The sequence below is a fragment of the Halyomorpha halys genome, unplaced genomic scaffold (genome assembly GCF_000696795.3).
Source record: "Halyomorpha halys isolate HHAL.00 unplaced genomic scaffold, Hhal_1.1 Scaffold267.1, whole genome shotgun sequence".
Classification (NCBI taxonomy): domain Eukaryota; kingdom Metazoa; phylum Arthropoda; class Insecta; order Hemiptera; family Pentatomidae; genus Halyomorpha; species Halyomorpha halys.
In genome coordinates this window covers 779715-796365 of record NW_027111312.1, presented here as the reverse complement: position 1 = coordinate 796365, position 16651 = coordinate 779715, and the positions used below count along the sequence as shown (strand labels likewise).

General features: G+C 29.4%; 1 protein-coding gene across 1 annotated transcript in view; it reads left to right on the top strand.

Annotated features, from left to right (window-relative positions):
- Positions 1–16651, top strand: part of LOC106680552 (uncharacterized) — a 272179-nt gene that overhangs the window by 58484 nt on the left and 197044 nt on the right. Inside the window, exon 2 of the mRNA XM_067049328.1 lies at positions 7686–7727. Within this exon, the coding sequence (XP_066905429.1) occupies positions 7686–7727 (42 nt within the window). The remainder of the gene's footprint in view (positions 1–7685; positions 7728–16651) is intronic.

The window sequence follows — 16651 nt, the reverse complement described above, 5'->3', positions numbered from 1 at the left end:
TTTAGAAATTTTTGGTTTTACAAGAGTAAAGGTGATAAAGTGCAAGGGGAAGCCGATTCAATATTGATTATTTCTGTATTAAAATGATTTAAATTTGATTTTTGTTTAATTCTTAACACTTGAAATTGAATTTGATAAAATAAAATTATTTTTTGTGAAAGCTATTAAATAATTGGGTTGATAAAACATTTAAAAGCAATCAACAAATCTGCTAACTTATGACGTTTTGTATTACTTATTTTTTCTTTCAACAGTTAAACCCTTGTATATTCTACTTTTCATTTAAAATATTGTAATTTAATTTAAAATATATTATATTGTAATTTAAAAATGAAGTGGTTAATGGGATTCTTTAATCCTTAATTCCTCCATAGGTCCGATATCTCTTTTCCTAAAAACATTTATATTATTAATTATGTTTTAAAATGATACGTTTTAGATTAAAAAAAATCCAACTCATCGTTTACATTTAAATTTACTTTAATAATGTGGAATCCCATAATATTGCTTTCTTATGGTGGCTAATAATAATAGTCAATGAGAGAGTATTATTAGTTTTACCAACGTGGGTGTAACAATTATTTTCTACTAACAATTTCTTATCTCATATTGCGAAGTTTTCAATAGATAAGTCTTTATATTTATAAGTCCAGCTATAAATTTTATTCATATTAAAAAAAATTTTTTTTTTCAAGAAATGTAACTCTTACTACTTCAGAAGTCATTTATTTCAATCTTTTGGACGACGTTACAGACAAATCGTCCATTGTTAAATTTTATCAACGTTTTCTGTTAGATTTACATTATTATAATTATATTAACATATTGTGTACTGATATTGATCACTATATAAATTAGGAACAGCCATTTATTTGTATTTTATTATTTTACCTCAATTATTTAATTTAATATATCCTTATGGGTGGTTCCTTCGCAAGATTTCCAAGTGTATATGAAACATACTACATATTTACCTATTGTAGTATTTTGTACAGTTGTAAATTACATTAAATAAATAATTAAAAAAAAAAATATCCTCCTTTTAAGGGATTTTCGGAATCATAAAATTTTATCATTTGTCCTGAAATTGATATTTTATAACTATAATATTTAAAATAATGTATTATTTATATATGTTATTTAAATTTTTAATAAGAAAAAAAGTATGTATAATTTTAGCACATAATTCAAAATAATTTGTATAATGTGACTACTTATATTGTTTTACTATTTATATTAATAGGCTTCAAACAAGTTGTTTTTTACTAATGTTAAGTAAGCTGTGTATGAGACAACTCAATGAAATTTCGTATTGGACTGAGTACATTAGACAAATTTTATCTATTACAAATAGATTAGTCTAGTTCCATCTCTACTTTTTACATATACCGATTTATATTTATATTCTTTATGTTAAATATTTATTTTGTTAATGATGTCAAATTAATCTTGACCAAATCGTTGTCCAGAAGATTGAAATAAAGGAAGTAAGAATTATTCTGAATTTATTTCCTGCAAAATAAGTTCATACAACAATTTTTTTATTCCTTAGCCGCAAATTAAATAGTGAAATGTATTCATATTTTTTCTGCCAGAATTTGGCTATGATTCGATCATTTTCAAAAATAACTAATAAACCACATAAGATTCCTAAAAGTAAATTATTATTTTCCTATTTAATTTAAATCTTAGTTTGCTCATGATCAAAAATATTTTTAATTAATTATATCATCGTTATTGATTGATAGCTGTGACATATATAAATAATAGTATAAAATATGTATGCCATGTTTAAATAATTTGTATGAAAAAAAGTAAAAAATATCTGAGAAATTTTAAAAATTTTTCTTACAATTTTATATTGATATATATCTCGCTAAACACTTAAGTCGGACGTCATTGCTGCTTTTAATTATTAAATATAAGAATTACTTAAAGAATCAAATAATTAATACAGACATATAATGTCTAAATATCCCATCTAAAATGAGATTTGTAATTCTCTAAATTGAAATCAATATGTTTCCATAATAGTTTAATAGACCGCTCGTTATCGATGCTGGAATGCCCGGAGTAATAAAAGCAGGAGGCAATCTGATTGAGTGAATGAAATAGAGCCATTGATTGTCCAATCAGCGCCATAATCTTGTCCCGTTCCTTCCCCGATTGTTCAGCAATTGTCTCGGTCCCATATCTCTTTATCCCCCAAGGATTTATTTTTAAGAAGCTCAGAAGAAAGTAATCTCTTTTATAAACTCCTTAACAAAGCCTTTAAGAAAAGACTGTCCAATCCCAACCTGAGGAAAAAAATCCGTGTTTGCTAAAACTTGAATTTCTTCAGACTTGGAGCAAAAATTTTCTCCTTGAACAATATCTCTTGGCCATTGTCCGTAAGGGCTTACTAAAAATAAAATTACAATTAACCCAAATAATATTTTTTAAATTTGAAATATTATAATTTTATTTAAATTAGTCTGGATAACTTGACATCTCGTGAACTAATGTTGACTGTTTCAAATATAGAATCATAATAACGTAAATAATTATTGTAATTATATATCAATAAAGAGGATTTGAAAATAAAAAAATAAAATAAAATAAAAAAATAATTAGTTTTATTGAATATACAAAAATATTTATTTTACAGAATTTTTATAATCTGTTTTGAACAAAGAAGAAAAATTATCCAAATTATTTAGTTAAACCATGTATGAACAAATCATTTGATTCTATTTTTAGTCAGTTTTTTGAGGAAAATCTTATACTTTAATTTTTAGAGAAATTCTTGTGATATAGTCATAACTCCTTAACTCGAAACTTGACTTTCAAATCAAGACATTCAAGTCAATCTGGTTACCGAATTATTTATAATGAAATTGGACTTGCCTACGTATCAATTAAAAATCTTGATAATTTTTATTTTATACATGAATTTAATTTTAATGATTTCAGTCAATGGTGAGACAAAATGAATGTAAACACGAAGTAAAAAAAAAGAGAATTAGAAGAGAACCTGGAGGAATTGTAGTATTTTACGCAATTAATTGATCCACGGTTCATATTTTTTTTTTCATTTTAAACAGGACAGTGTTGGCTTGTTTCACAGTTGTGCTAAACACGTTAAAAAGCAATACATCAGGATCCTGTTTCATAATAAAGTACAAACTAATACTATAATTCTTGTATATGGTATAATTTCACTAACTTATACAATTCTACCAGATAGTTTTAAGCTCATGTAATATCACTAATAGTCGTCCCCATCATGAAAGAAAATGTATTAGTACTTGTAAATTATAATTATACTTTATAGAGGAGATCATAACAGAAAAAAAGGCAATCCTTCCCCGCCGGACCCACCCCGCTAAGTCCGCCGGGGAGCGACTGTCCTATATCACTTTAGAAATATTAGCTTAAAACGGGAAGAGGAGACTTTAAGATAGTTTAATCGAGCAATATTTAAAAGCGCCTGAAATTGAGAGACGGCACGAAACCCTCCACTCCCGCCCTCCATGATAGCCTTACTTATCTGACTTTTCAGACAATTATAGCGAGTAGGTTGTACTTGTATTCATGGACTAATACTATTAGCTTCCATTATGAAACAGGACCTAGGACAATTCTCAAAATGAAATGTATTCAGAGACCTCGTGGGGGGCCAAAAAGCAGTTTAATAGGCAGAATCAACAAAGATGCAAACTGGAAAACAGTACCCCAAGACAGGCGTACAGAAGGCTGGTTCGGAAAGCCAAAGTTTTAAATTTAATTTAGGTGGTATATAACACTTAATTCGGAGTAGAGAGTATAAAGGACAAACTATTCTTTGTTGGAGATAAAGTAAACAAACATACAAGCTGTTGTTTATCGAACTTTAGTAAATCAAAAATAATTTTTATTGATTTTTTTTTTTAAATCTAGTTTAAACAAGGAAATTGTTCTAATTATACCTAACGATTTTGACCTCACCAATAGTTCAGTACGAATAATTTTCACAATTCAGGTTTTATTTATTGACTTCGTTTTATCATTTGTCGTTTTTCAAAAATTATTCAATAATCATAGAATTACTCCTACTTGTTACATGAATTTTAACAATACTTCTAATTATGATTAATCCGGATTTTTTTCCAATCAAAAAATCTTTAGTTAGTGGCATAAAAACTAAGTAACAGAAAGTGACATATTAACTAGCATCACTACAGCAAATCTGCCGGTGAAATAACAATCTTGAAGGACAGCACAGCGTTCTTATAACGAGCACACAATTGACGTGTACAGTTTCCTGGCACACGTGGGTGTCAGCCATGTCTGTGTTGGTATCTTCCAAAACGGTTGGAACACGATAAGATAATTGATAAAAAAAGATCAGTCATCATCTGCAAATGTGCAAATCATTTTCTTATAATTTTAGAAATTTACAAAATAGTTCTCTATAATTTTTTTTTTTTAACTGAGAACCAACAACTCTCTTAATGTAATTAAAATTAGCCACACAATCGTCATATTAATTCTGAGAGAAGTCTGGACTGAAATAAATGTTTTAATTTATTAGCTTCCCTACTTTATTCTTCTTTTCAAAAGTATATAAGCCGATTAAAGTATAATTGTGCTGTAAATTGTTGTAAATCCATTGTGCTGTAAATCCATTGTGCTGTAAATCCATTGTTTATAGAACTTGAATAAATCGTAATTTAGTTTAATTTTTTTTTTTACTATTAATGCGATTTTTTTTTAGGATGAATGAGGTATATAGATGAAGATATATGCTTTAATATGTCAATAATGTTATTCAATTAATAAGTTTAAAAAGTCAGTCATATTTTTCGTTTTTCTTGCATGAGTTGTGTACATAATTTCTCCCAGCTCAGACCAAATATCTGATTCAAATTTTACGGGAAATATCAATTTGTCAGTATGAAAGGTAGTTTCATTTATACTCGTGGTAATTTTTTTTTAGTTCCAGAAAACCTATTATTAATAATTAGTCTGCGAAATTCGTCCTCTAAAGTTGTAGCACATTTTTTCTTCGTAATTAATTCTGTATTTGATGTAAATTCTTGAAATAATCCTACCTAATGAAATATAAAAACTATTTATTAATTATTCATGATTGAAAGATTTTCAATTACAAGATTCCTGATAAATACTAGTGTATATATAACCCCTCTTCTTACATTTCTGTAGGCTTTGGTATAGATGTAAATTACTTTAAAATGACTATATTAGTCGTGAAATATATAAGGATTTATCAAATACTTTTCTGTTTTTTTGTTGGAAATAAATCAGAGACACGACAAGAAAATTATATTTGGCTTACTTTTTTGCTGATTCGTTCATCATATTTTCTATTCGTACTGTATCTTAATTTTACCAAACTGCTGAAGCTGGAAGATCATTGATGATTGACCGTGTGTATAGATGAATGGAATATGGTCCGGGTGCGGTCAAAAAAATTCAAATAGTAAATAATTATATTTACTGCTAAAGCTGATGTTTGTTCAACTCATATGACCATAAAATTACCTTTCATATATCTCGAAATACCTAATTCTTCACCACTTTCACAGACATGAGTCTCTCTTGAACTGTCAATATTATCAAATTCATATGAATGTTGATAATATTGACGTGTTTCTTGACCAGGCCTGAATAGGTCAAGTATTTCACACGCTTTAGAACATTATGAACCTTGCATGGTTCTTCCATGAACGCCAGAAATAGTGAGGTAGGTGGTTTAAAAAAAAAAAAAAATCGTTCCACCTAAAAATTAGTAGATTCAAGTGACTGTCTTGGGAGGTTAATACAAAAAAACAAGCCATAATATTGTACTGCATGTCACAGCCGATATCGGCTATTTTCTGATCTAGACTACTTTTATTTCTCTCCCTACTATATTTAGAGTGTACTTACCTACCATAGATGAATGAAAGAGAAAAATGGATTTTAAATGAAATTATTAACCATTGTTAGCGTTTGCATATGATATGTTATTTTTTATTTTTAGTTAGTTTTCGAGATATTTTTGTTACCAATTTCACAAATAGTGTTCCAACGATAGTTACTTGTGACTACTGGTTAATTGTTGTGGCATTCTTTAAGGCCAATGGTCCTATTGGCAACAACGGTTTCTGAGCATCACAATGGTCTTGTTATCTACTTCATTCTGAGCCTACAATATACTGCCAACAAAACAATTTCATAGTGTGAATGAACGCTCCTCAGAATAGTAAATATCTTTCTCTGCTAGTGGGCTGTCATCGCCAACAATCCTCAACACTATTTAACATATGAAAAAAAATCTATTTATATACTCCTACATTCGTCCAAGAAAGTTTATAACGTCGAATTTTCGTAACTACTTAATTATTTTAATTGTTATACTTTCCACCACACTATTAAAAAAAAATGGTGAGTATATTTATAATTTTTGTCGAGCGTGATTCTGATCAAATCACCTCCTTGAACAACAGTTGGTCTAGTAACAGTACTTATTTACAAAGTACTGAATCCCTGACCCTTCATGGGTTGTAGTGATACAGATTTTAATTTTATTTTTATGTATAATTTAATTACATCTATTCATGAATTTAGGTTGATAAATTATAAAGATGGTTTTCAAATGATATCTACTAAGGTATTATTTCTGTAGGAAATAAATATTGCTAGATTAATTTTCATTTTACATGCTAAATACATTAGGAATATTTAACAAATATGAGGGTTAACTTAGAAAGACCGCAAATATTTTAAATAGTATGAGTAACTAGAAAATCCTTATTATACATCTGAAACTTCATCTTACGTTCACCCAAAGTTAGTAAAGTAAAAAATACAAAAACAAATTATGACAAGATTCACTTACACGACACTAATGTGACACGCAATAAGATATCAATATTGTATTGATTTCAAGAAATGAGGAGATGGGATTGATTGCCAGTGCGTGACTTATAGGGGCATTAGTTGTGAAGTTCACCGTTTTAAGGAAGTTAAGCACGGGCCCTCTAAAAACGAACTTAATTTAATTATACGATGTCAATTTTAGACGAATTCTTTAGAAGTGAAAAAGTCTTACAATTTTTAAAGGATTTCTTTAATAAAACAATACAAAAAATACACACAAAACTATATAAATGTAACGTTAACATCAAATAAAAATATTAAAATTCGAAAATATTTACTAAAATATTCTGAATAATAAAGAACAATAAAAAAATGTATTTATGGGTCAGTTTATGGTACTATTTTTTGTTTTACGATTATACGAGTTCTTCATGTGGTCAGCAATCACTCTCAATGAATGGTGCCAACGTTAAATAGGCTACATGTACTCCAGAAGTGGTACAACTGTTATTAAAGAATAAATAATTATCCGTCGTAGCTGGGTTCGAACCCAAAGCCAGGAGTTGACAGTCAGTGCTCCACTGAGTGACCTGTACTATTCCGAATTTTCTTTCAAAATAAATCAATTTCTGTCTTTTATTTTGCTAATTAAAGAAATACATCTATAGATCCAGCAATCATAATTTTAATTTAGACTTTCATTAAATTTCAAATGATATATATATATATATATATATATATATCAACAAATTTCTTCAATAACGGTTATTTATAGTTCTAATCCTAGGTTTTGTCCCCTCAATTCAAATAAAATAATATTACTGTTGTATTTTTTTTTTCAGATGAGCGGCGAAAACCACTGTGGGCTCAAAACAAAGCAGCAGGTATAAAGAAAATATTTGTTTATTAATAATTTAATTTTACTGCATGATATTTAAATTATTATTAATTCTCCTTTAATATTTTTATAAATTTGTAGGGTTATCGATTTTATTTGGCACAGAATATTTATTGATTACTCTTATCACTTGTAGTGACAGGTGAACGATAATTGACCAAATATACCATTTAAGAAGGCTGCTTACCAAATATCTCTTGGTGGTTTCTTACTTTGATTTTTAAATAATGTAATTATAATGAAAACTCAGAAATAGCAAGAAGAATCTATTTTAAATCATAAAAGAGATAACCCCAACTACTAAACTTATCTTAAATCTTCTATAATTTATAATTTTGACTGAAATTGCTATTTTAGTATGTAGTAAAATTTAATGGTTTGGGGCTAGAATGAGATAAGTTACATTGTTAACCCCAAAACAATTGCGAAATGCACTTTTTTTCTATGAAGCGTCTGTTGTTTGTCTTAAACCACAATCCTATATAAGACGTTAAATAAGAATTGTAAAATTTTTTTAAAATATTTTAATTGAACAATTTATATATAGGTTTGTCAAAATTTAAAAAAAAATTAGAATTCATAAATGTTTTTATTGCATTCCGGAAACTTAAAAAATGGAGGATAACTTCATTATATTTTAATATTTCCTAATTGGTGGGCTGTGAAATATAGTTTTAGGTAAATTGGCCAGAAGCAGCGGTTAAGGTGACTTGGTTTAAAGCCTTAAATGCTTGTTTATCCATTTATTTACTTTTTTTTATTAAGATGTAGGTCGCGGAATGGTTAGCCAATGAAGGATATTGTCGAAATAGATCAAGCCAAGAGGTTTCCAGATAAATAGTATTCATCCGCGCGGAACTATTTTTGGCTCGCCCAACGCCGCAGATTTCCAAGATTCTCGCTAAATCATTTTCCTGATTGGTCTCAAGACTGTCGATAATAAGCCTTTAAGTTGGCTAATGTTAAATTACATGGTTGATTAGAAAAACAGTGTAACGTTGAGGAAATTTACAGCTTTCAAATATTCTTTAAACTTTTTTTTTTTTTTACTACTTTGAATTTTAAATTTTATATTTACAAATCAGACAATGTATTTTAATAACATTTACGCAATACGTAATTAAACACTAATTTAAATTGACCACATTGTCAAATAACATGGATTATTTAGTCAATTTTGTATACTGTTTCATCGTAATATTGATTATTTTTACTATTATGAATTCAAAATAATAACAAAATGTAAGGCTTAGTTATAGAGTAATTAATTTTTTAATTTATAAACTCTAACGGTCTAAATTGCCAATCCATTACAAAAGACTGATCAACATGACTATTATAAGGCTTACGGAGTTGAGCTTTGGGACTAAACCATCACATTCCTTCGTAAAATCCTTAATGCTCCTTACTTTGTCACAAATCAAGTCATCCATCAGGACCTCAATGTTCCATATGTTGCCTATTTGGCCAGAACCAGATACCATTCCTTCCATGGAAAACCTCCCAACCACCAAAATCCACTTGTTTCTAACCTGGCTTCTCCTTCATTACCTAATAATCTTCCTAGGCGTCTGAGAAGAAGATGGCCTCGAGATCTTCTCCTCTAGAAATATTATTGGAGTTCTATCAGTGGGTAGATTCTCCACTTGTTTGTATCATGTCACTATGTCACCTACAGCAAATTTACTTGTTGTATATATGTGTATACAGTTGTAAATAACAATAAATAAAAATTTATAAAATCAGAAACACGGATGTATTGACCAATTATAAAAACATTATTAAAATGGCACTAGAAACTTAAATATATTCCTGCAGGCTTAAAAAAGGCACCTGAAATTCAAACGAATATATTCTATGCTAGTAGTAACAATCGACAATCCGGATGTCCTGGAAAAAATATCGAAGGTTTCACCACTCAGCACCTTCCTGTAGGAACAAAAGAGTTGCACTTGACCAATCTCAATAGCAAAGAATGCTTTAGTCCGCCTGTGCACGATAATAGAGTGCCGTGCCATTCGGGCCACGCGATCGTTGGCAATAAATCGTTTCGATAAAGATCTCGACTTTCTTTCCTAATGTAAAAACATTCATTACATTGCGAAATGAAGAAAGTTCAACACAGCTAAGGTGGAGAAATTTTCAAGTAAAAATGTAAATAAATAAATCTAATTATCTATCTCAAGCCCATAATGAAATGCTAATCAGAAAATAACCGCGAAGGAAGTGCACGGGACAAATTAAGGGATACAGTTCCTACCATTAATAACACTAAAATTAGCGGAGTGGATCGTTAATAAAATCGATTCACAATGACGCCACGAACATTGTCAAGACCTAACGATCCACGAAGGAGGCCATCAAAGAGGTTACATAACTCCGGCTTGTTCAATTAGTGTTTAGCCGAGCACTGAGGAGTCTCTCTTAGTCCCTCTTACTTTCACCTGGCTAAGCCCGCAAATCTCGACTTGATCATTTTCTTTTTTTCCGCTATTAAGTAACCTGCTTCAGTTTCATCACTTTAAATAGCCAATCTAGTAGCGTTAAGTAAAGGTTAGCTCGCCTAAATCAATAAATTATCTTTGGGTCATTTCAGAAAAATTGGGCATTTCGACTAACGTGAATATGCAATTTTAAATTGTGTGTTCCTAACTCATTTGTTACATCATTAGTTACATCCTAAACTTATTTTAGTGGCGTAAGCGTTTTGGTAGAAGTAGGAAAATGGTGGAAACCTTTTGGGGTAAGTGAAATAATAACAGAACCTCTACATCATCACTTAATAAAAATTAATTGATCAATCTTTTCAGCAAAAAACAAAAGAGATACGCTACGATATCTACACAATACTTTTGCGAAATGTGAAAAAAATCTGAGATGGTAAAATTCAAAACAACGAACGGAACCTTTTCCCAAAACGGAATCTCGGATGGGAACGACTGCTTTACATGTTCGAATAATTATTCCCTGATTTAGCACTCATATAGCTAAATAATGTTACTTACTTGTTGATAATTAATTAATGTTGACAAAGGAATGAGAATGAGACAAAAACTCTTGATTTAAACATCAGTAAGAGGAATATAACATAAGATACGTCAAGTAAGCTAACATTACTTTTGAAGGTTTCGTGCCAATCGCTCCAGTTTCGTACAGTTGTATGTTTGCAAGCATTTTGGAAACAGTTATCTCAATCCTTTGAACCGGGGTTAAAAACCACAAAATAGGTTCAACGTACAGGACGTGATTTAAATAGCTGACATTAAATATTCCTGCTAATTTTCTCTGCTGTTTGTTTGTAACTTTATCTCATTCCTTAGGCAATTATGAACCAAAAGGATTTATGATAAAAGGAGTAGAAATAATAATTAATGGTAGAGATACCTATTTTAAGAAATATAGGTATAACAATTGGTCGAAACTAAAGATATAAAAGAACTTATCTACTATTTATTATCTATTATCTATTACTTATCTAATCATCTATTTATCTCAGCAGGAGAAAAAATGGATAATATTTTTAGCTGCTGAATATTGAATTGATAACATCACTACGGTGTTTTTGGAGATATAATTGGTTTTTAATTACTTGAGGTAGTGACCGAATAGGCCATTAGGCCGTTAGATTGGACACCTCGAACACGGCAGGACTAGTTGTCCTTGGCAATGGTGACCCAATGAACTTGTCTCAGGTCACGCCTACGTATTTTCTCAGCACGCGATCTTTATTCTCAGTGCGTCATACATATCTGGCTGCATAACATTAATTTTAATATTTTTCTATTGTTTTTTTATGATTGAATGGCTTTTTGGAATTGATTTTAAAAGTAGTTCAAGGGTAATTGATGAAACCGCTGATCAGGGACTATGTAAAAAAAGGTTCGAAAAAAAATTCTGCCAAATTATTACAGAATAATCAATAAATAGTCAAAGTCAAGTAATATTGAAAAGAGAAACCATAGGCAATAGAGAAAAATAACTTTCAAGCAGGAAAAATGCGACTAAATTATGATAAAATGAGAAGAAATAATAGTTAAGGGAGATAATTGAAATTATAAGGGAAATGAAAGAATTCTAAAGAAGGAAGGTATTTTTACTAGTTAGGAGAATGAGAAAGGGCTTCAAGCCTGAAGTCACTATGTGCCACTGTAAGGTTGGAATCCTCATTGTTATTTAAATTAAAATATGTTTTTGACTACTGAAGCTCAAAGTGGCATTGTAAACTATGAATATGTATAGCAATGTTTTCTCTTGACAGTTTACAGAACTAGGCACCATATCTTCTGCTAACCTTGAACCTCCCTACCATAAGAAGTTCTTAGCTCCGATGTACCCTTTGAAAAACAATAGGACACCTGGCGAAGATAACTTTATCTCTAGAATTTTCAAGTCTGGAGATGAATTTCTGTTTGAAAGTGTTTTGAAATCTGGCTTAGCGAAAGTTATGAAAATTAGCGTTCAGGACTCATATTTTCCGCAATAAATAAATCAAAAATAACTTTTAAATGAGTATGAAATTTTAAAAAATGATTGAATTGGGGATTAGTTAATACTTAAAAAATACAAACATTTAAGAATTAATTTTTATTTTTACATATAGTACCAGATTATTCCAGTCTACTAGCTCTCGGTATAAAATTTCTAAAAATTTGCTCATTAATGTTTTTATTAATTTATTAATGTTTTTCATTATTTTTTAGGATTCTTATTAAGAATTGCCACTTTTTGATCTGTAATATTTTGCTAAAATGTAAACGAAAAAGCATAATGGATTAAACTTTTTTAATTTTTTCTCTAATAACTTGAAAACTTTAACCTTTTCGTCAATATAAACCTATACTAAATTAAGCTAGAATAAATTCCTAATTTTGTTTTACTCTATAATTTTATTTTATTTTTATATTTTTTATTATATTCATTCGAATCGGGACAAGGAAGTGATTTATGTGAAAAGTTTTGAAAATTTTCCCATTTATGTTTTTTGAATATCAAATTTGTCATCTCAAATTGTTTCCGGTTGTATAAAAAAAATTTTGTTTCCCACCGTTTTGCTTGAAACTTGAAAACATGTCTTTTTAAACTTCATTTCATGTTGAATTAAAGAAGAAGAAATTTGTATTTATTTATTATTATAATATATATAATATTAATTATATTTTATATATTATAAAATATATAATATTAATTATGTTTTTGTTTTGAGTTGAGCGTGAGTCGAAATTAAACCTATTCGGGAGGTAGTATAGGGGATAAAAAAGTGATTTTTATTGAAACCTTTAGAAAAGTCCCGAAAATTGGTTATTTTTGTTTTTTAAGGTCCTGATTACGAATTTAAAATTTGAGTTTCTCAATAGTGTCTGTGGAGCCCTCTTTATACAAGAAATCATTAGAATCCAATTGTTGGTAATTTTCTCTTATTTAATTTGGCAGGGAATGATTCATAGAACAATGCATAGTTTTCAACTTTTTTAATAAAAAATATAAATTTTGCTTTATGTTTTATACTTCCGCAAAACATTTAAGGTCACAAAGTTAAAATTTGTAATCGGTACCCGAAAAAACATCTTCAAAACTGTCCTATGAGATCTCATCAATTCATAAATCTTTTAATTAAAAATGTTAACTTATCTCCAATTCAACCATATTTTCAATTTCATATTCATTTTAAAATGATTTTCGATTTATTTATCTAATTTGACTGAACTCAAAAAAAAAATATTATGCAGGGACTTTACTCTTGCTTAATTGAGTATAATTTAATGCTAAAATGTTTTTGCGCTATAATAGAAAAAGTAACGTAGTATTAATAAATTTAATTAAAAAAAAAAATATTATTGGTTAAAATTTTGAAATTGGACGTCACTAAGCTAAAATTCATTATCAGCTCCATAAAAAACATAAATAAGCAAATTTTCAGAACTTATCAAAAATTTTCCAGATAAAACAATATTTGATAGTGCTCTAGTTCTATGTCGGGTTCCTTTTCATCAATGCTTCATAACTTTTTTCGTTAAAAAACTTAAAGAAAAAGGGAATGTTATTAAATTTGTACTATTTATTTTTAGACCTAGATATTTTACAATTTAACTGTCTTCAAACAGCTATGAATGATTTCATATATTCATTTGAACAAAAGATAATTTTTTTTCGTTTAAATTATTATATATAAATAATAATTACAATTACATTGTTTAAAATTGGTTTGATCGCATGACCGAGCAATATTATAACCATTAAAAGCTTTGAAAAATATTAGTTTTTTTAATATCTATTATAACTTAGACATAAGTTGATCTTGAACCAAGACATAGTTGCAGTAATAAGAGAACTAATGCATCAGCAAATAATGGAGACGTCAATGCTTTCTTAGTTCATTGGATCCATTCTTCTCAGCTGATTTGAATTACAAAGACAAACCGATTGCGATTTAGTTTTTCATATTGTGGATCATTGCTTGGAACCCTTGCTGTAAGATTTAGGAAATATGTGGCTCGGAGGGGAAATGGTATTGGAAAGGGGGGCTTAGCAATAAAACGAAATATTGCTCCTTTGGAAAGTGAATCGTCTCCGAGGAGGAGCCACAAATAACGGCGTATTCCCTCTGAGGGCTTAGGCCTATTCAAATTTGACCGGAATACAGATCTGACTGGTATGGCTAAATAATAATATTCTATAAATAAATTTCAGGAAGTCAATCCATTATTTTGCTCCTTTTTGCATATTGAATTTTTGAAAGAATTATAAAACACTAGCAGTTCGGTTTTGATACATAAAAGAATCATAGATGTTATCATTCAGTATCATAAAAGCATCATTCATTCGCTATGTCTACAATTCTAATACTGTTAGAAATGTATAACGGATTATCGAGAACATATTTAAATCTCATGAAAGTGGTACTACAGGATTCCAAATTAAACAGTTAATATCGAGTTATGAACAAAGTTTTTGGTAAAGTTTTTGATAAACTTTTCAAGTTCAAATTCTGTGCTGTTTCTATTGTCTGCTTATATCTCTGATTTATACATACTCAAAATTAATGTAATATTTTCAGTTTTGGTAAAGTTTAATACAGAAATTTACGTTCGAATAAAACTTCTTCCTCTTGACCCTTTGTTTGTTTTTTTTATACTCATCCAATTCACATATATTTCTATCACATATACTTCTCAAACTATCAAAAGTTCTTCTGTATATCATCTTACAATCAACTGTCTTAAACTTTTTGTGATACTTAAAAAAACTTTTATATACTATTTTTCATTTAAATATAATTCGAAAGTATCTGAAATGTTGAATTTGATAAAACAGTCATTTTTTTTTTTTATATACCCCCATTAATTGACAATACCTATGATGAGGTAGGAGTGACACATCCAAATTGTTCCGAAGTGTTGAAGCGTGTGGAATCGTGTATCCTGCAATGCAGCGCATGAAAGAGCTTTACTATTCTTACTAAAAAGTCAAGTTAGGTAACTGTAAGGCGCGTAAAGTCCTCGCTGTTACCCTTTAGCAGTTATCAGAAATTGAGAAGACTATAGCAAAAAAATTCAATTTTCTATTATCTGCTTATAACTCTGATTTATACATACTCAAAATTAATGTAATATTTTCAGTTTTGATAAAGTTTAATACAGAAATTTACGTTCGAATAAAACTTCTTCCTCTTGACCCTTTGTTTGTTTTTTTTATACTCATCCAATTCACATATATTTCTATCACATATACTTCTCAAACTATCAAAAGTTCTTCTGTATATCATCTTACAATCAACTGTCTTAAACTTTTTGTGATACTTAAAAAAACTTTTATATACTATTTTTCATTTAAATATAATTCGAAAGTCTTCTGTATATCATCTTACAATCAACTGTCTTAAACTTTTTGTGATACTTAAAAAAACTTTTATATACTATTTTTCATTTAAATATAATTCGAAAGTATCTGAAATGTTGAATTTGATAAAACGGTCATTTTTTTTTTTTTTTTTTATATATACCCCCATTAATTGACAATACCTATGATGAGGTAGGAGTGACACATCCAAATTGTTCCGAAGTGTTGAAGCGTGTGGAATCGTGTACCCTGCAATGCAGCGCATGAAAGAGGTTTACTATTGTTACTAAAAAGTCAAGTTAGGTTACTGTAAGGCGCGTAAAGTCCTCGCTGTTACCCTTTAGCAGCTATCAGAAATTGAGAAGACTATAGCAAAAAAATTCAAGGCTCCAGATGCGTCTAATGCCATTTTTCGAATCACTTACAAACTTGTCCTAGTTCACACACGATCATACCCTCTAACTGCCTATTGAATAAAACTACGATGGTGTCGGAAATAACTGACTCGTAAAAGAGCTATAACTTGAGGACGCTTTCTTACACCTCGTGGCTCCAATGACAGAGACAAGGACATACTTGCACTAGACGCATTAATATTTTAACCGTCGGTGTAAAATAGCGATAGATCTTCACTGAGCCTACAATTGAATAGGTTCCAAAAGAACGCCTATTCAGGGACCTTACACGATAACTGTCCTTAATTATCAAGTTAAATTAATGAATTGTTATTCCCGTCGTCGGGGGACTCATTCGTTTGCCCGGCAGAAAAGAAGTTTAAAAATACACGCTCTAGGAAGCACAGTCTCATTCGTTTACTCTTTGACTACAAAGGTCTTAGGGTTGTATAAATATCGATTTGTCCCTCTGGGCAGGTTGACTAATGTATTTTTTCTTGTTTTGTTTATAACTTATCGTAACATCTTCCGACAGGTGTATCAACAACAGTTTGATATCTTAACCCGAAGATGAATTTAAAAAGATTAATAGTTTTTTCAAAATTATTGGATTAATCTTGTGGCTAATTGTGGGATCGAAGGCAATAGGAAGTTACAATGGAAATATAAAAACTTCTTC